We start from the raw sequence: 27210 nt of genomic DNA, 5'->3' as shown, positions 1-27210 counted from the left end.
AACAGCCTTGACTCAGCGGGGGTCCAATCACACCGGCCTGGAAGTGTTTACGTCATGAACTAAACGTGTGGTCCTTCTCCTTCTGATTGGTCCAGATTAGTCGACTCAAGTCCATTCACTTCCACCGAATCAGGATAAAAAAGGAAAACAAGCAGATTCTCATAGACAGAAATGGACAAATAAATGCTTGTGGATCAGAGCTGTCACTAGTCGCTTTTCCATTGCCCCTCAAATTGCACAAATAGAACTTGCGCATAAAAAATTGCCTAATGGAAAAATGACAATTTCGCCAAAACTCGTTTTTCAATGAAAAGTTTTTGCGCTTGCAAGAGGTGGTTTTTTGGGCGTAGTGAAATTGGTACATCACAAAAAACTGCAATGGAAAGACCTTTTTGTGCAACCAGAGTCACGTGAACAAAAAAAAAAAATACGGATGTTGATGGATTTTACAACAAGCGAAGAAGAAGAGATTTAAAACAAACATGAAGGAAAAAAACACGAGGAAACCCTGTCATTTTTTAATTTAGTATGGGAGAGAGGGGTAACGAGTATTCCAGATTCAAAACAACAGATATGTATGTTTATCACTATGTTTATGGAATGACTTCTCCTGACATCTCGCAAAAGTTTTGTGCATATGTCCAATGCAAAAGTGACTAGTGTCAGATGAATAAATGGAATGAACTATATCATCCTGTCTTCTGTTAACTGTACACCTCCACTGGAGGAGTTGAATGTTTAATTTGTGCTCATACAACGTGTGAAGATGAGGAGTTTACTGCCAGATAACTTCAAAATATAAAGAATTAATAATATTTGTTCCATTTGTCTAAAGAAACAGAACAGTATCCCACACATACAGGTCCATCCTAATCACCGAATATCACGTAATCTGTGCAGTGCCGTAGTAATATCCTTTTTTATTTTTCATACACTTTGAAACTTTTTTATTTTATTTTTTTTATTTCATCAACTTGAGCCATAAACAAAAATACCAAATACTCAATAACTATCATATTTTTAACCCTTTAACGCCACATTTGTAATGGAAACAAACCATATTTTTTAATGCCAAAAAAACATGAAAAAAAAAGTCAATATTCTACATAAAAATCTTATATGATATTTATTCATTTTGTCATCCTGACAAATGTCAATAATTAACACCAACATTGCTTAATATACATTATTATTTTTTGTATTAGGTCAAATGTTAAATGCTGAAATGTGTCAGTGTGCATTTTGTACTCACATGGAGTCCCACCCACCTCATAGTAACTCTGCACAGCGTTGATAAAAGCCTCGTCGGCCACGATTTGCGTCTCCCCATTGAGGAACGACTGGAACCGTTCTTTAACTGTCTGCAGCTGCTGTTTACTGATCTGAGAACACACAAAGAACAGACACTATTATAGAACACAGAACATAGGAACCGACACTATTATAGAACACAGAACAAAAGAACAGACACTATTATAGAACACAGAACATACAAAGAACAGACACTATTATAGAACATAGGAACCGACACTATTATAGAACACAGAACAAAAGAACAGACACTGTTATAGAACATAAGAACAGACACTATTATAAAACATAAGAACAGACACTATTATAGAACATAAGAACAGACACTATTATAGAACATAGAACACACAAAGAACAGACACTATTATAGAACATAAGAACAGACACTATTATAAAACATAAGAACAGACACTATTATAGAACATAAGAACAGACACTATTATAGAACATAGAACACACAAAGAACAGACACTATTATAGAACAAAAGAACAGACACTATTATAGAACATAAGAACAGACACTATTATAAAACATAAGAACAGACACTATTATAGAACATAAGAACAGACACTATTATAGAATATAGAACACACAAAGAACAGACACTATTATAGAACATAAGAACAGACACGATTATAAAACATGAGAACAAACACTATTATAGAACATAAGAACAGACACTATTATAGAACATATTAACAGACACTATTATAGAACATATTAACAGACACTATTATAGAACATAAGAACAGACACTATTATAAAACATAAGAACAGACACTATTATAGAACATATTAACAGACACTATTATAGAACATATTAACAGACAGTATTATAAAACATAAGAACAGACACTACTATCGAACATAAAAACAGACACTATTATAGAACATAAGAACAGACACTATTATAAAACATAGAACACACAAAGAACAGACACTATTATAGAACACAACATAGGAACAGACACTATTATAAAGCAAAAGAACAAACACTACTACAGAACATAGAACATAAGAACATCCACTGTTATAGAACATACAACATAAGAACAGACACTATTATAGAACATACAACATAAGAACAGACATTGTTATAGAACATACAACATAAGAACAGACACTGTTATAGAACATACAACATAAGAACAGACACTATTATAGAACATAGAACATAAGAACAGACACTATTATAGAACATAGAACATAAGAACAGACACTATTATAGAAGATAAGACCAGACACTATTATAGAACATAGAACGTAAGAACAGACAATACTACAGAACATACAACATAAGAACAGACACTATTATAGAACATACAACATAAGAACAGACACTGTTATAGAACATACAACATAAGAACAGACACTATAACAGAACACAGAACATGAGAAAGGACACTGTTATAGAACATAGAACATAAGAACAGGCATTATTATAGAACATGAAACATAAGAACTGACAGATTATTATGATGCTTATGTTTGACCATTTATCGATCTGCTAATGCTAAAGCTAATGCTAACACCTGTTGGTGATTCAGGCTGAGGCTGGTGGGTTCTAACCTACTGACTGTTAGTTTCCTCCAGAGTAAAAGGTGAAAATGTCTAAGCCTGATTCATTAAGACACATGTTAGAGTTCATGTAACATGGACAGAAAACACCAGAAACACCCACAGTTCCAGGAGACAGACGGCATTTTCACACATATTTGAAGCATGTCCTGATTTTAAACAAACACTCCATGAATCTGAATCCTCACATTTCCTCCCAAAATGCTGCTGATGGTTTTTATTTTAAATATTTTCTTTTACAGATGCACCTATTTGTACTGGTTGTGTTTTAGATGCTATTTATCTTGTTATTGTGTATCTGTTTTTATCAGTTATAGTCTATTTTAGATTATATATTCTTATTTTTACTAGTTGTTTTTTTCATATCTTGTATTTTTACCTATATCTATGTACAGCACGTTGCATTGTTTTAAAATGTGAAACAGACTTGACTTTTGACCCTTCACATTAAAGTTATGAGCAGGGATTTAATAGTTTGACAAAGTACACCACTCTATCCATCATTATTCGTGATGCTTTTCATCCACTGACCAACTGATTCTAAAAACCATCTGTCACATGTTCTATATATTAATGTAACTAATCACACATATTATTAACTCTTATTCTTATTCCTTTCAATCCCCTTTATTGTAGTTACTATAATGAAAGGAACGTCCCTTCTGCCAAACGACTCCGCAGCCATTGGTCGGCTGCAGTCCGCCGCCATGGTAACCGTTACCATGGCCACATCAGCAGAGGGAGCGGGATGAGATTACAGCTTCTTAATGAGGGTCAAAGTTCACATTTCAGATGAACTACAGCAGCACCGGCCGTGTACGACTGTTTATTCAGAGCTTGAGTAAATATTGGAAAAGAGGAGGTCAGATGGAAATGGAGAAGACGAAGAAGAAACCCACCTCAGCAGGAGGAAGATTAAAGAGAACATATTCTACAAACAGGACACACAACATTAAAGCACTCACTGTTTGTTTTCTAATGATGCAAATGTCAAATCACTTCTATACAATGAATAATTAATAACCTGTGAAGTCTCATGTATGTCATAAACATCTGAATAATTATCAGATTTTGGGGTGTGTTAAGGTTTTTCTGCAGAAATAAAGGAAAATACAAATGCAGTTTTCTACAACTTTTAACCTTCTGGTATCCACCCACAGACGCTCTCACTGATCACCAATCAGTAATCGCCTATATATGTCATAATAATGTCAAAGATTTTTTCCATACAGTTTGTTTTGAACTTTTTTTTTTTTTTTTTTTTTTACATTTTTCTTGATTTCATCAACCATTGAACCATCCATCCATCCATTCTCTTCCGCTTATCCGGGGCCGGGTCGCGGGGGTAACAGTCTAAGCAGGGATGCCCAGACTTCCCTCTCCCCAGACACCTCCTCCAGCTCTTCTGGGGGGCTCCCGAGGCGTTCCCAGGCCAGCCGAGAGACATAGTCTCTCCAACGTGTCCTGGGTCTTCCCCGAGGTCTCCTCCCGGTGGGACATGCCCGGAACACCTCCTCAGGGAGGCGTCCAGGAGGCATCCGAAACAGATGCCCGAGCCACCTCAGCTGGCCCCTCTCGACGCGGAGGAGCAGCGGCTCTACTCCGAGCTCCTCCCTGGTGACTGAGCTCCTCACCCTATCCCTAAGGGTGCGCCCAGCCACCCGACGGAGGAAACTCATTTCGACCGCTTGTATCCGGGATCTTGTCCTTTCGGTCATGACCCAAAGCTCATGACCATAGGTGAGGGTAGGAACGTAGATTGACCGGTAAATCGAGAGCTTCGCCTCTCGGCTCAGCTCCTTCTTTACCACAACCGACCGGTACAGCGACCGCATCACTGCAGACGCTGCACCGATCCGTCTGTCAATCTCACGCTCCATCCTTCCCTCACTCGTGAACAAGACCCCGAGATACTTAAACTCCTCCACTTGGGGCAAAGACTCCCCACCGACCCGGAGAGGGCAAACCACCTTTTTCCGGTCGAGAACCATGGCCTCGGATTTGGAGGTGCTGATCCTCATCCCGCTCACTTCACACTCGGCTGCAAACCGCCCCAGTGCACGCTGACGGTCCAGGTTCGATGAGGCCAACAGGACAACATCATCCGCAAAAAGCAGAGATGAAATCCTGTGGTCCCCAAACCGGACCCCCTCCGGCCCCTGGCTGCGCCTAGAAATTTTGTCCATAAAAATTATGAACAGAACCGGTGACAAAGGGCAGCCCTGCCGGAGTCCAACATGCACCTGGAACAGGTCTGACTTACTGCCGGCAATGCAAACCAGGCTCCTGCTTCGGTCATACAAGGACCGGACTGCCCTTAGCAAAGGGCCCCGGACCCCATACTCCCAAAGCACCCCCCACAAGATACCACGAGGGACACGGTCGAACGCCTTCTCCAGATCCACAAAACACATGTGGACTGGTTGGGCGAACTCCCATGAACCCTCGAGCACCCGATGGAGAGTATAGAGCTGGTCCAGTGTTCCACGACCAGGACGAAAACCGCATTGTTCCTCCTGGATCCGAGGTTCGACTATCGGTCGGATCCTCCTCTCCAGTACCCTGGAATAGACTTTCCCCGGGAGGCTGAGGAGTGTGATCCCCCTATAGTTGGAGCACATCCTCCGGTCCCCTTTCTTAAAAAGGGGAACCACCACCCCGGTCTGCCAATCCAGAGGTACTGTCCCCGACCGCCACGCGATGTTACAGAGACGTGTCAACCAAGACAGTCCCTGCACATCCAGAGACTTAAGGTACTCAGGGCGAATCTCATCCACCCCCGGTGCCCTGCCACCGAGGAGCTTGCCAACCACCTCGGTGACTTCAGCTTGGGTGATGGACGAGTCCACCTCTGAGACCTCAGCCTCTGCTTCTTCTATGGAAGACGTGGCAGTGGGATTGAGGAGATCCTCGAAGTATTCCTTCCACCGCCCGACAACATCCCCAGTCGAGGTCAGCAGCTCCCCACTTCCACTGTAAACAGTGTTGGTGGCGCACTGCTTTCCCCTCCTGAGGCGCCGGATGGTTTGCCAGAATTTCCTCGAGGCTGACCGATAGTCCTCCTCCATGGCCTCCCCAAACTCCACCCAGACCCGAGTTTTTGCCTCCACAACCGCCTGGGATGCAGCACGCTTGGCCTTCCGGTACCCATCAGCTGCCTCGGGAGTCCCACAGGCCAACAAGGCCCGATAAGACTCCTTCTTCAGCTTGACGGCATCCCTTACTTCCGGGGTCCACCACCGGGTTCGGGGATTGCCACCACGACAGGCACCGGAGACCTTGCGACCACAGCTCCAAGCAGCCGCTTCGACAATGGAGGTGGAGAACATGGTCCACTCGGACTCAATGTCCCCAGCCTCCCCCGGGATCTGGGAGAAGCTCTCCCGGAAGTGGGAGTTGAAAACCACACTGACATTGGGTTCCGCCAGACGTTCCCAACAGACCCTCACAACACGTTTGGGCCTGCCGAGTCGGTCCGGTTTCCTCCTTCGCCAGCGGATCCAACTCACCACCAGGTGGTGATCGGTTGACAGCTCTGCCCCTCTCTTCACCCGAGTGTCCAAAACACGCGGCCGGAGGTCTGATGATACGACAATGAAGTCGATCATCGACCTCCGGCCTAGGGTGTCCTGGTGCCAAGTGCACTTATGGACATCCCTGTGTTCGAACATAGTGTTTGTTATGGACAAACTGTCACTAGCACAGAAGTCCAATAACAAAACACCACTCAGGTTCAGATCAGGGAGGCCGTTCCTCCCCATCACCCCCCTCCAGGTCTCACTGTCGTTGCCCACTTGGGCATTGAAGTCGCCCAGGAGAACAATGGAGTCCCCAGTCAGAGCACCATCCAGCACCCCTCCCAGAGACTCCAAGAAGGCCGGGTACTCTGCACTGCTGTTCGGCCCGTAGGCCGAAACAACAGTGAGGCACCTGTCCCCGACCCGAAGGCGTAGGGACGCGACCCTCTCGTTCACCGGGGTGAACTCCAACACATGGCGGCTGAGCTGAGGGGCTATGAGTAAGCCCACACCAGCCCGCCGCCTCTCACACCGCAGGCAACGCCAGAGAAGTGGAGAGTCCAGCCCCTTTCGAGGGGTTGGGTTCCAGAGCCCAAGCTATGTGTGGAGGTGAGCCCGACTATATCTAGACGGTATCTCTCAACCTCCCTCACAAGCTCTGGCTCCTTCCCCCCCAGCGAAGTGACATTCCATGTCCCAAGAGCTAGACTCTGTGTCCGGGGATCGGGTTGTCGGGCTCCCTGCCTTCGACTGTCACCCAATCCACACTGCACCCGGCCCCTATGATTCCCTCGATGGGTGGTGAGTCCGTCGGAGGGTGGGCCCACGTCGCTCTTTCGGGCTGGGCCCGGCCGGACCCCGTGGGCATAGGCCTGACCACCAGGCGCTCGCATACGAGCCCCAACCCCAGGCCTGGCTCCAGGGTGGGGCCCCGGCTGCGCCGTACCGGGCGACGTCACGTACTTTAGATGTTTCTTTTTCATAGGGGCCTCTAAACTGCTCTTAGTCTGACCCGTCACCCAGGACCTGTTTGCCTTGGGAGACCCTCACCAAAATACGATACACGGGCAGCACCAGAAACAGTTAAATTGTGCCACAATATATAAGCTATGACATGTATTTTTTTGTTTGTTTTTGTTTCACCTCTATAAACACACAGATATATCATGGGTTATTAAGAGCAATAAATTGATAATCACAGTGTCACCATATCGAGATACCATCGTGATTGTGAGCCATGTATCGCGTATGGTATTGTATCGTGAGCTACCCTGAGATTCCCAGTCCTATTGTTTACAATGTGATGACTTTGGTGGAATTTTTAAAAATCACGTAAAAATGAACAAATTTTAAATTCTGAACTAAAACAAATTGTGAAAAATAAAATGACCTTTAGTAACATGAAGAGTAAAGTGTGCATTATATGCTCACCTGGATACCAGAAGGTTAACATCAAAACTTCCATTTTCATATCCCTATATCTCGTACTTTGTATATGTTTAAGTGGGTGGTACTTTCGCTGAAGGAGAACGCAATTCATTCAGTCAAAGCCCATATATGACTTCTATCAGTGATCAATAGGAACTAGACTGATATCTGTAACCATTTCCATGTTATAAACGATCAAAATATGGACCATTAAAAGGAAAGGAACATTTATAATATTTAAAAAAAAAAAAAAAACAGTCAAAAATTCCACAATCTTCACAATAGCTCAGTGAGCAATAATTTGCCTTTTCTTCTTGTGCAATTTTAGAAGAAACCGAAACATATATTGCTGTCAAATGGACAGATACAGGAATTCTCTCCCGCCACATGCATTTCTCCTCATTTCATTGTATACACAATGACAATAAAGGCTATTCTATTCTATTCTATTCTATTCTATCCTATTCTCTGTACAGTAAACTCACCTCTGGCTGATGTTTAAACCCAGTCTTAAACCATATTTCCATTATACTCTTTACTGTTAATTATGCACCTTCATCCCACTGTAAAGTTAAATTTCACTTGCACATTACAGTTTTTTATTTCCTGTGTGCTTGTATGCAATGCAAGCCACAGGGGACTATTGTTCATCATATTTATTATTATTATGACTTATTATACAAAAAACTTTGAAAAAAAAAAATGCAGCCCCGAGTGTTGGAAATAGACCAAAACTCTGTGTGTTCCCCAGGTCTGTCTGCCGCTCATGATCATTTTAGTTTCCACCTAGCATTTATGGTTTCCCCATGATTAGTAGTTTTCTGGAGCTGTTCCAGAGCTTGTCAGAGGCAAAAATCAGCTTCTTTGTGTCTGTGTCTAAGGACATGTTCACACGGCATACTCTGGACCCCAAAGTCCGCTTAATTCTATCCATGTGAATGCAACCATTCTGTGCCCGAGTCCAGTTGAGAAGGAAGTCCTGGTTCCAGACTGCCCATACTCCAGCACTGCAGTGTGAATGCAATCCGTGCCCGAGTCCGGGAGTGACCTAATCACCACTCGGACAACGGAAGTGGGTTAAGCACCATGAAACCATAGACGGCGCTCCTGTTGTCTCCTGAAAAAGCCTCGGATCTGCGTGGCATGAGCTCGCCTTATCAACCAAACCACTCTGTGATATATCAGGGACAACGGAGGCCACTCTGCTTCTCTTTGCCTCAAACAGGATAACAGATAGGTAAGGATTTGTCTTCTTCTGACATCCACGTTTGTAGGATAGTAACAGAATTCCTTCCACACTGCCACCTACTGTTTCGGCCCAGCACAGCATCACAGAACATCAGCCAATGAGAGCAGAGTGTTGCGGTATGTCAGCCAATGAGAGAGCAGCCTCCCAGAATGCCAGCCAATGGGAGTGCAGTGTCACAGAATGCCAGCCAATGAGAGCGGAGCGTCACAGAGAGAACATCAGCCAATTAGAGTGTGTTTTTGTCTTTACTCATTTTTCCACTTATGTCCATTTTTTCCTTTATTTTGTACATTTTTTACTCATTTGTATTCACTTAGTTAATTATCCATCTATATATCTGACATTTTTTGCACATCTATCTATCTATCTATCTATCTATCTATCTATCTATCTATCTATCTATCTATCTATCTATCTGAGGAGAGTTGATGAATGATTTCATGATAAGTTTCATAAAGTTATTATGGAAACATGTTTTAGTCATGATATATGATGATACATAACTGCATAATAGATATAAAAACAAAAAATGATATATAGAACTGCATAAAAATATCCTATATGCAGTGCTGCAGCTCACAGTGGTGTATGAATGTTCAGTGGTGGGAGGGGCCATAGGTCTGAATTGGCAGCCACGCTTCTGTCAGTCTGCCCCAGGGCAGCTGTGGATACATACGTAGTTTACCACCACCAGAGTGTGAATGAGTGAGTGACTGAATAATATGAGTATGCGTTCATAGAAAAGCGCTATATAAATCTAATCCATTGTTATTATTATTATTATTATTGTTATTATTATTATTATTATTATTATTATTATTATTATTATTATTATTAATAGTAATAATAATAATAATAATAATAATAATAATAATAATAATTTATCATAAATGACATCCAAAATGAAAATCCATTTAAATCCATACTTTAGAAATGACCTACAGATACAATGACCAATAATAAATCCCAAAAACAGAGCATATTACTGCCATTCAGTGTGTAGAATAAATAAATAAATAAATTATATACATATATATATATATATATATATGTAAGGAGTAGAAGAATATGCTGATCCACAGTATTAAATGTTAGATGTTACCAAGGTCCAGGAATAACATTAATCCTTTAAGTCAAAACTAACTAAAGGTCACATTTCCGCGACTATAAAAAGCTCCCAAAATGTCAATGTAGTGAATCTGAAAAATTAAAGTATAACTACATTCACATTCTGACACATTCTTCATTTTTACATGAAGAGCTGAACAGTTTTTAATGAAGTTATTGATCCTTATAGTAAAAAAAAACACACATCATGATGTTTTTGTGATGATCTTTGGTGGAATTATTTTTGCAGGTGAAGCCTCGTACTCTGACGTTTGATGGATGTTATTCTGCATTTATTCAGTTTATATTGAACTTTGAAAAGGACATGATACTTGAAGCTCTTTTCATTTTTCATTAAAAGAAAAGATGATGTCATTTTAACGTCTGAACAAGGTCGCTGACACCACAGAGGCTTCTGTGGAAAATACATCAGATATTAAGAATGATTTTTCAACGTCCCTGATGGAAATCATCAAAAGGCCTTTAGAGCAAGAAGAAATTATCACCAAATATGACCAAAATGTCACCAATATATGACCAAAATGTAAGATGAATAAGTCTCAAATATAGGTTTAAAACAAAGTAAAACACAATTTAGTGACATTTGTGCACCAGTCATGGAACAGTTTATATGGAATGAACATGGACACAAACATACTGTAAATCTGTAGGTTATTAAAAATAACATCGTTATTACTCATCATTATTAATTATTAATCATCGCTGTTTGACGTAGAGACAGTGGTCATGTTTCCATGAAATATCAATTGAATTTGAAGCAAAAGCTAAAACAGAAGAGGTGAATTAAAGCTGCAGTATGTAGGATTGTGGCCAAAACTGGTACTGCAATTACATTCAAAATACTGTAGAACGTGGTATCCTCTCCTCCTCCCCCGAGGCTAGGGGTTGCCAGATCCCGCATGAGCATCCACTACTAGCGTTTCCTCTAATCCTTGCCACCACACCATAAATTTCATACAAAAAAATCATCACCAGACTTACTCTACATAAGTCTAATATATAACAGGCCAGAACAAACGTCCTGCACAGTCAAATGAAAATTTGCGAAGATTCAGGAGCTCTACCCCCCCCCCCACCACCACCACCGAACCACGGACGCCAAACTACCGAAACCCCCACCACCACCACCGAACCACGGACACCGGACTACCGAGCCCCCCCCCCCGACCGAACCACGGACGCCGAACTACCGAACCCCCCACACACACACACACTTTCCGGACTACTGATCCCCCCCACACACACCGAACCACAGACACCGAACTACCGACCGAACCCCCCGACCGAACCACGGACACCGAGCTACCGACCCCACCCCCCACCCCCGACCGAACCACGATTACACACCGCTAAATGAACAGGTCACTTCCACAGAAAACACTGAACTACAAGGAGCTACCATGGCAAGAGACAAGTCCTACACCGGTACCTGGTCTGTTCACCAGTCCCGGACCGGCAGTCTCTTCACCGGGGCCAGGAGAAGAGACTGCTGCCCGGCCCCGGAAGAAGGGACCAGGTGAAGAGGCCGCGACCCTGGCTCTGAGTGGCTCTTACCGGTGGTCAGACTAAGGCAGGGCCAGCGTCGGTCTCCAAATCCTTCTTCTCTTTCAGCCGTCTCCATGTTTCTAAATCATCTCCTATACATCTCCTTGTTTTATTTCTCACTTTGTCACGATGTATTTGGGAATAATAAGAGTCCTTTTAGGTTTAATAACGTCAGACATTTGTGATCAGAAATGTTCCAGCTGCAGCCCACGGGGATCTGGCAACCTGGATGCTGAAAGGCTTCTGACTCTGTGATTAGCAGACAGGTGATGGGCGGGGCATCAGACCAAAACACACAATGTCAACATAAACATCATTTCAGGGCTGACACTGAGCTTTTCAACTGCACATATTCTGGCTGGACTACTACTGTCAGTGAGATCAGTATTTGAAATGAACATGATTCCTTAATGTCTGGTGACAGTCAAGGCAATTTTACAGTTACTTAGAACATAATTCCTACATACTGCAGCTTTAATAGGTCTGTAAAACAAGCAACACTGTGCCTTCGTTTATTCTCCATGAGGAGAAAACGACAACGCCAAACATATGCCTTTGGTCTGGGCATGATGTGTCACATCCATTTTCTGCAGCCAAAACGTAAGAAAAAATATACAAAGGGTCTCTGCAGGCAAATGAGCTGCCAATTACCCCGTCAATCAAACCCTGACATCACAGACTTCTATTGGCCCTAAAGGGGGCGGGTCCAAATCAAACCAATGAGACCAATGAATTCTGAGAAAATGTAATTGGCTCAGTATTTTTACAGAGAAGTTGAATGTAATTCTATAGGAGCAGCCCCTAGTGGTGGTCAGCAGTATTACAGGTCCATATACGTCTTTCCTCTGTGGTTTGTCCATGACATGAAAACTGACTCCACATCAAACTCAACTCGTTTCCTGATTTAGCTTTTGTCTTTAGTCAGTGAGCGGCCATTAGCATAGCCGTTACCTTATGATACTTCCTGTTATTTGACTCATCTAATGGCTTCCCCATCATTAAATATTCAGACTGGATGGCTGGTACATGTTTCTATAGGCTTTGTAATGTCAACTTACTGTATATTGAGTGCCTGAGTAATAGAATTACACACAAATAAATGGACTTTGTTTTCAGCAGAAGCATCTCATCCTCAGGGGAAGAAGCTCTGGGACTAATACTCTGTTTTCTTATAAAACAGTTCCAGTCCAGTCGTGCATGTTAAGAGGCATCTGTTGTACCGCAATGCTCTGCTAACGCTACCACTCCAGGGGAAAAGATGGAGGAGAGAAATCAGAAAGAAGGAAAAGATTCCAGCGCTGCCTGGATAACTGTCTACAGACACCGTACAGGTAGATAGACATAAAGATAGATAATAGATAGACAATAAAGGCAATAATATAATAAATGAAAACAAAAAAATCCTGAAATAGGACACGGAATGAAGAAAAATGAACAAAATATGCAAAAGAATGACTTACAATGAACAAAAAAGAAAAAAATGAACAAGACTGAGTAAAAAAAGGAACAAAACTATTATATGGATTATATGGATTATATGGGTGTCCCAACAGCTGAATTACTTCTTAACAGTCAACAGCTGCTTTAACGTCTTTCAGTCAGGTTTTAGACCACATCACAGCACTGAGACAGCTCTGCTCAAAGTATTTAATGACATTCGCTTAAACACAGATCATGGCAGATCTTCAGTTTTAGTGTTACTGGACCTCAGTGCTGCATTTGACACAGTCGACCATGATATATTACTTGATCGACTGGAAAATTGGGTGGGACTATCTGGCACAGTTCTTGATTGGTTTGCATCCTACTTAAAGGGCAGGGATTATTTTGTGTCAATAGGTAACTTTAAATCTGAGCAGACCAAAATTGCATGTGGAGTCCCCCAAGGCTCCATCCTGGGGCCCCTTCTGTTCAACATCTACATGCTTCCACTGGCTCAGATCATAGAAAAAAACAAAATAGATTACCATAACTATGCAGATGACACACAGCTCTACATTTCAATGTCCCCAGGTGACCATAGCCCCATACAAGCACTGGGTAAATGCATGGAGCAAATATCTGAATGGATGGGCCATAACTTTCTTCAGTTAAACAGAGAAAAAACTGAGGTAGTCATTTTTGGACCCAAGGAGGAGCGTCTTAAAATCAGCATACAGCTCCAGTCACTTCAGTTAAAAACCTCAGACCAGGCCAGGAATTTGGGTGTTGTCATGGATTCAGAACTAAATTTTAAAAACCACATACAAACAATTACAAAGTCAGCTTACTATCACCTAAAGAACATTTCTAGGATTAAAGGACTGATGTCGCAGCAGGACCTTGAAAAACTTGTCCGTGCATTTATCTTTAGTCGAGTTGACTACTGTAGCAGTATCTTCTGTGGTCTGCCTAAAAAGTCTATTCAACGACTGCAACTGATCCAGAATGCTGCTGCTCGAGTCCTCACTAAGACCAAGAGAGTGGACCACATCAGCCCAGTTCTGAGGTCTCTACACTGGCTCCCTGTCTCTCAGAGAATACACTTCAAAATTATCTTACTAGCATATAAAGCACTGAATGGTTTAGGCCCAAAATACATTAGAGACCTTCTAGTCCAGTATGAACCATCCAGACCACTCAGGTCATCTGGTGCAGGTCTGCTCTGTGTTCCCAAAGTCAGAACTAAACATGGAGAATCAGCGTTCAGTTTCTATGCTCCATATATCTGGAACAAATTACCAGAAAATATCAGGTCTGCTGAGAGTCTGAGTTCTTTTAAGTCCAGGTTAAAGACTCACCTGTTCACTGCTGCCTTTGACTAAAAGCCTTTTGACTTTTTAAATTTTATATTCTCTTTGAAACTCTGCACTGCAACTTTTACTTTAATATACGTGTGTTTTTATTTTTATTTTATTTTATTCTGTTTTTTTTATTTTTTTATTTTATGTGTAGTTTTCTTACTTGCTGTTTTTAATCACCTTTTATATGTTTCTTTTATAATGTTTTAAATGTGTTTCTTTTTGTTTCTTTTATTTCAGTGTCCTGTGTGAAGCACCTTGAATTGCCTTGTTGCTGAAATGTGCTATACAAATAAACTTGCCTTGCCTATAATAAAATGAACAGAAATGAACAAAAAGGAAAAAATAATATAGACAGACAGACAGACAGACAGACAGACAGAGACAGACAGATAGACAGACAGACAGACAGACAGATAGATAGATAGATAGATAGATAGATAGATAGATAGATAGATAGATAGATAGATAGATAGATAGATAGATAGATAGATAGATAGATAGATAGATAGATAGATAGATAGATAGATAGAAATGTCAGTCATAGATGGATATTTAACAAAATGAATAAAAATGAGTAAAACATTTATGAAATAAGGGGGAAAAAATGACAAAAATGTACAAACATAAGCCTCAAATCAATTAAAGAAAAAAAAAACAAGCAGCAAAATTAGTGAAAAATTTGACAAAATTAACAAGTCAAGAAAATAGATGAAAATAAACATAAATAAGTAGCAAAATGAACAAAAAGAAAAGATAGATAAATAGATTAAATACAGGAAAACACCTGATTTTCAGGGAAAAAGCAAAATACAGAGGATAATATAGTAATAAATGGTAGTAAATCACTTAAGGTTAAAAAGAGAAAAGTGTATTTAGGAACTGCCATAAAAGTAGCTCTGGGTCTTTATGGGTTAAATGGTATTGTATTATCTACACTGAATCTTAAAAAGACTATTACGTAAGATTTTTGGGTTATTATCACTTTTTTCTGAATGATCAGGAGAGAAAACGTTGATGGTCAAGGGATGAAATGATGTTAGTGAAATCAAAGCTGTGAAACATGGTAATCAACCATTTCCTGAATGTTTATCAGCGGTTACAGACTAAACCACAGATAAATATGTCTTTGCACGACTATACGGGAAGGTTCTGAGTGAACGAGACACAGATTCTATGGTGTGGTTCTGACCCACATCTACATCAGACCTGCATTAAACCTTCAGCAAATCATCTGAAGCCTTTTCTGTTCCATCACATTTCCACATAAATAAACATGTTGTAAAATGTGTGGAGGCGTCGACAGATGAACCAGCTCTGGTTTCAGACCAGGTTTCAGAACCATTCGAACATTTACCACCAATAACAGAGACACAAAGAATCCAACCACAAACATTTATATACATATCAGATTTCTTTTTTTTCCTCTTTATGTTTCATGTTTCACTCTTGTATATTTATCCACTTATCTTCTCTTCACTTGTTTGTTGTATTTTGTTGCTGTTAACTGTGAAATTTCCCCATGGTGGATTAAGCCTTTAACCCCTGACGTCTGTGGTGAGCCTTCTGAAAGTATGATTTATTTTAAATATTCATAAAAATTCAGCTGTTTGCTCAATAAGAAAAATTTCAAAAGGTGCTGATAGAACAGACCTTGTTCTTTCCATAGACATCTGAGCATGCTCAGTTCACTCCCCGCCACCTGTGGAATGGGGGGCAAAACACAGAGCAGTGAGTGAGACCGACTCACTATAAAAATAGATAATTTGGGCGTTTTTTTTTTTTGGTTTGGTTTGGGGTTTTTTACACTGTTTTCCTTGTGGTTTTTGTTTTTACTGTTGTTTCCAGTGTTGCAGTGATTTTCCTTTATTTTGTTACTGTGTTTTTACTGAGTTTTGACAATGTAAATGCTTTTTGGAGTTCAACCAGGTGTTAAAAAGCAGCTGGACTGATTTAGAAAAAAAGAGCCCAAAACTAAAACTACTGGGCCCAAATTCAAATCCTTGCTGTTATTCAGTGTGTTCCAGTTCACAGTTCATGTTCAACATCCTAAATCTCTTATTGATGTACATTCAGAGTGCCTTATTTAGTAAAACCCTGTCAAACTTCAATTCCTCTCTTTGTCTTTTTGTGTTATTCCACTCGATTTTTGATCCTAAAACACACAGTAAAACAAAACCACTGAAGAAAAGGAACACAAGCACATACTCACAGCAGCTTTTACTACACTGAAACAGACAATTCACAGCAGCACCTTTACCTGGAATCATGGCTCAGGGGGTAAAGGGTTAATAAAGTCAGAGCTTATCTTATCTAATGTCTGTAAAGTCATTAGGATGTGTTATAGTCGTCCTGGAGGGTTCACGTCTTCCCTCCATCATTCCTGTATTAATTCATTGTAGACTGTTAATTAATGAACAGTGTTCCAACATGTGGATCCAGGTTGTTCTGTGGTTCTATGTATTTCTGTAATGACCTCTCAGCAGGAAGTCGAACCAACTGACATGACGCGTCACCATGTGAGTATTGAACCATGCCATTAGAGCGCCACCATGAAGTAGAACCAGGTGTCAAACAGTGAAGATCAGCGAAGGCACACAATACATGGACACTGAAGAGTCAACAAGTTCTACACAAATATTTAAAGAGTTCCTTTAAAAGCAGATTGACTCAGTGTGGACTGAGGTTCACACTCATCTGGTTTTTTCTAACAGCATCTGCAGTGAAGAATGTGTTCATAAAGGTTACAACATTCAGACGTTTAAGGGAAATGCAGCTGAAACCAGGCGGTTCTGTCAGAGAACACACTACAGAAACACAATGACACACAACAGACACACAATGACACACAACAGACACACAATGACACACGGCACACAACAGAAACACAATGGCACACCACAGACACACAATGATACACAACAGACACACAATGACACACAACGGACATACAATGACACACAACAGATACACGACACACAATGACACACAACAGACATACAATGATGCACAACCGGCACACAACAAACACACAGTGACACACAACGACACACAATGACACTCAACAGACACATAATGACACACAATAGACATACAATGACACACAACAGACACACAACAGACATACAATGACACACAGCAGACATACAATAGACATACAATGACACAACAGACACACAACAGACATACAATAGACACACAACAGATACACAACACACAATGACACACAACAGACATACAATGATGCACAACCGGCACACAACAAAGACACAATGACACACAGCGACACACAATGACACACAACAGACATACAATGACACACAACAGACACAACAGATATACAATGACACACAACAGACATACAATAGACATACAATGACACAACAGACACACAACAGACATACAACAGGCACACAACAGATACACAACACACAATGACACACAACAGACATACAATGATGCACAACCGGCACACAACAAACACACAATGACACACAATGACACTCAACAGACACATAATGACACACAACAGACATACAATGACACACAACAGACACAACAGATATACAATGACACAACAGACATACAATAGACATACAATGACACAACAGACACACAACAGACATACAATAGACACACAACAGATACACAACACACAATGACACACAACAGACATACAATGACACACAACAGACACACAACAGACATACAATGACACACAACAGACATACAACAGACATACAATGACACACAACAGACATACAATAGACATACAATGACACAAAACAGACACACAACAGACATACAATGACACACAACAGACATACATCAGACACACAATCTACCACTAAAACCTTGCCAAAAGTAATACTAATCTTCCACATCTCTCTCACCGACTGCACTCTACTGCTCTACGCCCCTCCCACTTCGACCCCTCCCCCTCAGCCAATGCAGTCCCCAACCCTAATGTGTTATAGACCTATAGAAAGAACCCAATCTCAGCTCAAAGATGACGGCTGGATTGTGTAAATACTCAGTGGTTTGAATGACAGTGGAGGTAAAACTGTGGTTCCAAAGAAACAGTCGCCTAATGGGTGTAACGTGACGATTCACACTCATGACATTTGTGTTGGAGTCTGTGACTGATGGTACCCTGTGGCAAAAAAAAAAAAAAAACAGTTTTAAGTGGTAAAAAAATGCGTGGTTGTTCATGCCTCAGCTGTCTTGGTCCTGGACGTCAACTTCCTGGTGACAGAAAAACCCAAATCAAACGTCGACAACATCAGGATGATTAAGAACCGTCACAGCTAAAACTGTACACCATGATGGAAACTGGAGCAAAAAGGACTGATCGACTGGTTTCTCTGATGCCAACCCACAGATCAGAGTCAAACCAGGATGGTCTGGATCCAGACTCTGGTGTGACTGTCAAATTGTTGTGGAATCTAAACCCTCATTATTTTATTTTAGGATTACCGCCTCTGCCTCACTGTTCCATGCTCCTCACACAAGAACAGAATGGTTTTCAGGGAAAAATATGGGGTTATTTGTACATAATATGGAGCTGAAGGACCTGGTTTCATGGATTCATTCAAATATCAGTTCCTGTCTGGGTCTCCACAGATCTGTTCTATGGCGTTCAAACCTGTATCTGCATGTGGATTAGTGATCAAGATCAGGAAAAACCCATGTGACCATAGGTTAACCTGTAAAGACCCCAATAGCAACTGGTGACCAAAACCATCTGCTGACCTAAAATGTTGAATAACTTCTGATCCACTAATCCTATCAATACATGTAAATAATTGGTGTAAAATGCAGTTTGTCATCTTTTCATGGTCATCAGATATGACCCATTTGGATGTTCAGAGACTCCGCAGTGAACGTGGAAACACCATCATCTTCTACAACACTGATTAACCAGTAAAACCCATGGAGTTTGATCAATGACAGTGGTTGTAGACACTTGTTTTTACATTCAGTTGTTGAATATTTGCTGAAAAAGTCACTTTTTCTTCAGTTTCCTCTGTTTCTGATACAATAATCCTCACATTTAATCTGAGTTTTTATGAACATCTGCATCATCAGCAAATTAAAGACAGTTAAATACCTGATTTTCATTGAAAGAATGCAAAACACAGAGGGTTATAATATAAATGATGATAAATCACTTAAGAAAGGTTAAAGAGAGAGAAAAAAATCATTTGGGAAGTGACATAAAAGTAGCACTGGGTCTTTATGGGTTAAAATAGGCTGGACCACACCAGCGCAAAGCTCCGCCTAGTGCAAAAAAAACCATCAATGAAACATCAACAAACTATCCTTTCACAAAAAATATGTGAATAACCTGAAAAAAATAACATTTCATAAGAAAAATAAGTGCAATTTTAACATTTTGCCTTAATTTAACCCTTTCATGCATAGTGGTCACTACAGTGGACAGCTGTTCAAAGGGGTTCTCTTGAATAATCATGGATTTTGTTGTTTTAGTTCCATATCAGCCAACACAGTAGACGCTTATACTTCATCCCATACACTGAAATTCATACCATTAGTGTAACTGTGCTGTTCTAGATAAACCTGATCTGCAGTAACATGTTTGAGTGTAAAAAAAAAAAAAAAAAAATGCTAATGTTATTAGACTGTAAAAGATAGTGGTTTTTTTTTTTTTTTTTTAAACAAAAAGGTTTGTTTTTTTTTTTTTTTTGCATATTAGCTCCATGCAGGTATGCTAAAATGTGCGAAAACATCAGATTAGCAGCATTTTAATTTCAGAGTTTTCACATAGTATATCAGTAAATACATGTTTCTTTGCTTCTAAAATTAAACACATGGTGTCCAGCTGAGTGGACATTTTTGTAACTCCATGAAAAATATGTTCATAAAAAATCAGTCAAATTGTTTATTTTTATACCTGAGGAGGTATAAAAAATCTTGATTAAGGTTCTCATAATTCATGCATGAAAGGGTTAAGGTGTCCACATACTTTTGTCCATATAACCTATAAGATTCTGCATATACTGTTAAATATTGATAATGATGATGTTCCTATTGTGTTTCCATGCTTTTCTTCCAGTCCTCCAGCCCGACCATCTCACACCTCCTTCTTTAAGTCCCATCTCAGTGTTTATTTTCAGTGTTGACGAATCAGTGCGGGCAACGCTCATATGTTCGAATCAGTTTCCGCTCAGAGCCGAGTCGTCGGTATAATTAGAAACGCTTTAATTGCCGCGGCTCCGTCGACCCGTTTGGCAGAACCAATGTGCTTGATGAACAGAGCGTGATGAGGCGTTGGACTTCCATTATTGTGAACATGGATCTGCAGATGAGTCACTAACACTCGCCGTTTCAGACTTTACCTCCACAGATTCACGTAGGCGTAAAAACACAAACCCGTTTTGTTCTTGAGTTGTTGGTGTTCTTAAAAACAGTCCCAGTGGATAAATACAGATAGAGTGAAAATACATCCCATTGTCCTGCAGATTCTCTGATCGGAATGAATAAAAAAAAAAAAAAACAAGTATTAACCCTGGAAAAGCTGACCTGTTAAAACTAGACACAAAATTCAAACTTTTTGGAATTGAGATGTTTATTAGACCTTTTAACCATATCCAAACAAAATATTTTGCCATATCATTTTATTTATGACATATTTTTGCGTCACATTTGATACATTAGGAGTTTTTATAAAGAACCTCATATACCTGCAGTATCAAATATGATACAAATTTTTTTAACACAATTTAACTGTACTATAAAGAATCAATTATCAAGTAACTATGCATTGTTTAAGTGCATTAAGTACTCTTTAAATAATTTATTAACTTGCAAAACTATTCCAAACATGTGTTCTGTTCAGAGCAGTGAAGGTGAAGCATTTTTGAGATGCACAAAACAAAACCCAATGACACTACAGACTCACACTGCACTACACACTAATTGTACATTCAAAAAACACTAAATATAATCAAATCTATTAAATCTCTGCTCTCTCCCTGCTTGCAAGAAACTCCATTAGGAGCCCGTTTTGACCGTCTCTTCCTGCACTGAACGTGCACCAAATGTAATGACACTATCACTGAAAAATTCTGTTTTTATTGTGTCTCATTGGTTTGGTTTTACTTGTTCTTTCAACACGATTGACCTCACAGGATTAGTTTAACATCTGATCTTTTCACACAAACTGAAACAGAGATTCATCTGCCAAACACAAGCTCTGCCATCTTTGGAGCTAATAGAGTCACCTGATGCAATGGAAACAATGCTACAATGCAATCAGTAGGAGAACTATTTTATCAGGAAAGATTATGAGGAAATTGTGTTTATAAAATGTAATGAGTAACAGCATAAATTGTAAAAATGTAGTGAAGTACAAAGTACATGTAATGTTGTAAAATCTAAAGTATCCATTATCCTATACTATAAAAGGGAAGTGGACTCTGTGTGTGTGTTTGTGTCAGTGTTATAAGTTTTGGATTTGTCATTATAGTTTTATTTAGTTTTGACTTTTTTTTTTTCTCTAATTCAGTTAGTTTTAATTAGTTTTTAGAGCAGGCTAGCTACTTTTTATTAGTTTTCACTATTTTCTAAATGCTTACTTTTAGTTTAGTTTTAGTTTTTTTATATCTTTTATCTTCTTCGCCATCGTATTTGCATAAATCCCGTACAGGACTCTGCTGTTTTCTCCCAACTTTAGTCTCCATGTTTCCAGGTAGAGTGGGGACGAGAAGACGACTCTAAACCACAAGTGACGAGAAGTGACGGACTCTTAAATATCATGTGGTGCCGCTAGCTAAAATTACTTGAACGAAATAAATTGATTTCATATCAATCCGACATTGCCAAAGACGAAAACTGGGAATTTTATCCATTATTCTTATACGTTTTAGTTAGTTTTGTAAACACACAATACAGTTTCAGTTAGTTATCGTTTTTTCTTTTAATTATAGTTTTTATTTATTTCAGTTAATGTAAATGTTTTTACAATTCTAGTTTTCGTCATTCCGTTAGTTTTCATTAACAATAATAACCTTGGTGTGTGTGTGTCTCAGGATTCAGACAAAATCTTTTACAGAGCTGACTGGTGCAGTTTGTCATACTTACAGGGTGGGGAAGCAAAATTTACAATGAACATTTAGTTGTTTTTTCTCAGCAGGCACTATGTCAATTGTTTTGAAACCAAACATATATTGATGTCATAATCATACCTAACAGTATTATCCATACCTTTTCAGAAAGTTTTGCCCAGATGACTAATCAGGAAAGCAAACGTCAAAGAGTGTGTGATTTGCTGAATGCACTCGTCACACCAAAGGAGATTTCAAAAATAGTTGGAGTGTCCATAAAGACTGTTTATAATGGAAAGAAGAGAATGACTATGAGCAAAACTATTACGAGAAAGTCTGGAAGATACTATTAAAGAAGAATGGGAGAAGTTGTCACCCCAATATTTGAGGAACACTTGCGCAAGTTTCAGGAAGCGTGTGAAGGCAGTTATTGAGAAAGAAGGAGGACACATAGAATAAAAACATTTTCTATTATGTAAATTTTCTTGTGGCAAATAAATTCTCATGACTTTCAATAAACTAATTGGTCATACACTGTCTTTCAATCCCTGCCTCAAAATATTGTAAATTTTGTTTCCCCACCCTATACATATTTGTGGTCAAGGAATAGACTAGTGAAAACAGCAAATTGATGGGACCAATATTTTGGGAGATATTAGTAATTTTGTAATAAAGTAGCCTTACAATAACCTTGCCCCGAATCATAGAATTGAAATGGGTTACCTAGCAACAGATAAACTCTCTCTCTCTCTCTCTCTCTCTCTCTCTCTCTCTCTCTCTCTCTCTCTCTCTCTCTTTCTCTCTCTCTCATTACACGTTACATTATACTGGTTTTATAGGGTTAACCCGGTTAACCCATAAACACCAAAATTAATTTTCCTCTATATTAACCTTTCTGAATTGACTCATCACCATTTATTAGATTACCTTCTGGATTTTACATTTTTCAGTGTTAATCATGTATTTTCCTATATTTAATGCTTTACTGGGCAAGTGACTATTTTTGTTCATTTCCGCAAACATTAAATATGGGGCCAATCCCTTGCTTCAGTTTGGTCTTGTTGGTTTTTATAAAACTGTACAGTGATAAAGACAAATTTTAGAGACATGTCGAAGCTGTAAATAGTGAATATGAGTGAGGAAAGAGACTGTTGTCACGGGAACCAACAAGGAGGTAGATGACGATGTCAAATAACACACAAAGGTTGAAATGAAAAATTCCGAAGTATTTCAATGAGTGCCCGATAAAGGGTTAATTTCCTATACTTAATTTAGATGTTGATGGAAACTCAAAGCTGAAGAAAACTGAAGAAAAAGTGACATTTTTCAGTCAAATCTATCATTAACTGAACATGAACGAATGTGTCCAACCTTACTTTGTTCATTTTTATTTATTTGTTGCCTGTTTTATAATTTATTCTTCAATTTTGTTCAGTTTGTGGGTTATTTTGTTCATGTATTATTCATTTTTGTGTGTTTTATAGATCACTTTGGCTTTTTTTTGTTCATTGTGTTGATAATTTTATGAAAATAAAACATACTCAACAGCATCTGGAACCATGAGCTTCAACATCATCATCATCATCATCATCATCATCATCAGAGCATGTGATGAGAAAACAAATAAAAGTACAACCAGTCAGAGTTAATATGATCATTTGGACCAAGTTTTAGGTGAATTATTATTATTATTATTATTATTATTATTATTATTATTATTATTATTACAGACTGTTGGATCCAGAGCTACTGCTTCATCACCACATGCGCATCTCCATGTCATAACACGTGATATATGTCAGTGACATCACTATATGTTAACATATGTTGCTATGACAACCAGCCATGCTGTCAAAACAGAGTAGAGTGAAGTGGAGTCTGATACAGTCAGTAGAACAGCGGTGTTAGGAGAACATATGGAATCAGAACATGAAGAACACACATCTGAACAGGGGCGTGGTCTAACAGGACATCACATGACTGTCACATTTGAACAGGGGTGTGGTCTGACAGGATGTCACATGACCATCACATGACCATCATATCTGAACCATGAGCACATTCACACATGACCTCACACACAGATCGGATGGTGACATAACATCAAATGGACGAGTAATCCCAGATTACACACAGTAAAACAACAACACAACACACACGTATAAAACAAGTCATGTCCACATGTCAGACACACACACACACACACACACTCACTCATCAGTAGAGCTGTTGATCAACACATTCACATTCACACGAACACAACAACACAACAGACATACACATAACAACACAACCATAGACTCACACTCATCAGCAGATTCACACATTCACACAAGGCTTTCACATCAACACACATGTCCACAACAACACAACAACACACCCACACCACAGCACAGACCAGGCCACATGTTCACAACAACACACACATTCCACCCACAATCTGCATCAAAATGATAAACTTAACATGTTTCAGTATTTAGCGCTAAGTTGGATGTCTTCATTTTGTTTTGTCTGGTTTTGAGGTCTAGTTTTGAGGTCTGGTCTTGAGGTCTAGTTTTGAGGTCTGGTCTTGAGGTCTGGTCTTGAGGTCTAGTTTTGAGGTCTGGTTTTGTGGTCTAGTTTTGAGGTCTAGTTTTGAGGTCTGGTTTTGAGGTCTGGTTTTGTGGTCTAGTTTTGAGGTCTAGTTTTGAGGTCTGGTCTTGAGGTCTGGTTTTGAGGTCTGGTTTTGAGGTCTGGTTTTGTGGTCTGGTTTTGAGGTCTGGTTTTGAGGTCTGGTTTTGTGGTCTGGTTTTGTGAGTCTAGTTTTGAGGTCTGGTTTTGTGGTCTGGTTTTGTGAGTCTAGCCCTGTTCTCATGGTGGTTCAGCATGGACAGACCTCCCACACCTCCCACTCCACACTGGACCATATCATCTGCTCAAACACAAACATCTGATCCCATACACTGGTAATGGTAGAACGTCTGGATCTGCATCCTTCAGATCCTGGGTTTTAGGTGGATGTCACTATAATCCACATCAGGGATTAAACCACAGATCAACCAGGAAACAGAAAACGGCCTGGATACGTGATGACCTCGGCTAAATGTTCAACCAAAGCAGCTTTAACAGCAGATGGACCAGTCCACATCTGGAGAACCATCTGAGCCCATGAGACCTGGACCTGGTCCTCCTGTCTGTCCTCCTCTTCTCCTCTATTCACGCTCCAGTAAATCCATGTTACTGACTCTCCTTCTTCCCTGGAGTCTCTGTGTTTTATGTCCTCACAGGGTTTCCCTGGATCATCTGTGGTCCTGCTCCTTCTCTCTGCTCCTCCTCCTGTCTGACCCCCTTCCCTCCTCCTCCTCCTCCTGTCTGTCCTCCTCTCTCCTCCTCCTCTTCCTGTCTGTCCTCCTCTCTGCTCCTCCTCCTGTCTGTCCTCCTCTCTGCTCCCCCCTCCTATCTGACCTCCTCTCTCCTCCTCCTGTCTCTCCTCCTCTCTCCTCTTCCTCCTCCTCCTGTCTGTCCTCTTCTATCCCCCTCCTGTCTGTCCTCCATCCTCCTCCTGTCTGTCCTCCTCTCTGCTCCTCCTCCTGTCTGACCTCTCTCCTCCTCCTCTCTCCTCCTCCTTCTCCTGTCTGACCTCCTCTCTCCTACTCCTCCTGTCTGACCTCCTCCTCCTCCTTTCTCCTCCTCCTCCTCCTGTCTGTCCTACTCTCTGCTCCTCCTCCTGTCTGTCCTCCTCTCTCCTCCTCCTCCTCTCTGTCCTCCTCTCTCCTCCTCCTTCTCCTGTCTGTCCTCCTCTTTCCTCCTCCTCCTGTCTGTCCTCCTCTCTTCTCTTCCTCCTCCTGTCTGACCTCCTCTCTCCTCCTTGTCCTGTCTGAGCTCCTCCTCCTCCTTCTGTCTGTCCTCCTCTTGGCTCCTCCTCCTCTCTCCTCCTCCTCCTCTCAGACCTCCTCTCTGCTCCTCCATCTCCTTCTACTGGACCGTCTCCTTCTACACCTGTGTTTGTTAAAACATCACGTCCTCCTCAGAGTCCAGATGCCGTGGACCAATGGCAGCGAGCGTCTCCAGGCCCCGCCCCCTCTGATGAGACCTATTATACCCAGAGTCTGGGTCCATTAGAGCGGTACAGTGACTCACCCCAGCCTAATTACCCAGCGCTCATCACCGCCGTCTACGAGGACGGCGGACGCTGTGAACGTGTTGTGTGTCTGTGTGGGTGTGTGTTTGTACATGAACACAACAGGCTTTTATCATCATTAACAGCCTACACGCCGTCCTCATGAATTATGCAGACACTATTCAACTGTTTCCACACTCGTCTCTGAACCTTTGATGACTTACACTGAAGCGCCGTTTCCTGTTTTCCCCGTTTCTACGGATACGACAACAGAGAGACAAGGTTTAAGTCTGAATATAACTTTATGTAGAAAAAGCTTGGATTTCTCTCAGTTTATGGTTTAATTTGTTTCTTGTTTCACCTAAAAAACACAGTGACGACAATGTTTAAAACAGTATCTTTTACAGTGTGCTTGTTACTCTGCGCCCCCGAAGGGGAGGCAAGGGGTATTGTTTTTGATTGGTTTGTTTCTTTGCTTGTTTGTTTGTTTGTTTGTTTGTTAACACT

At 40.5% G+C, this 27210-nt stretch overlaps 1 protein-coding gene across 1 annotated transcript in view; it reads right to left on the bottom strand.

The window, feature by feature from the left end:
* Positions 1 to 27210, bottom strand: part of cadpsa (Ca2+-dependent activator protein for secretion a) — a 215487-nt gene that overhangs the window by 166013 nt on the left and 22264 nt on the right. Inside the window, exon 2 of the mRNA XM_030133642.1 lies at positions 1269 to 1382. Coding sequence (XP_029989502.1) covers positions 1269 to 1382 — 114 coding nt within the window. The remainder of the gene's footprint in view (positions 1 to 1268; positions 1383 to 27210) is intronic.

Source organism: Sphaeramia orbicularis, chromosome 5 (genome assembly GCF_902148855.1).
Source record: "Sphaeramia orbicularis chromosome 5, fSphaOr1.1, whole genome shotgun sequence".
Classification (NCBI taxonomy): Eukaryota; Metazoa; Chordata; class Actinopteri; order Kurtiformes; family Apogonidae; genus Sphaeramia; species Sphaeramia orbicularis.
The sequence above is the reverse complement of the archived record's forward strand: the minus strand, read 5'-3'. Positions and strand labels throughout refer to the sequence as shown.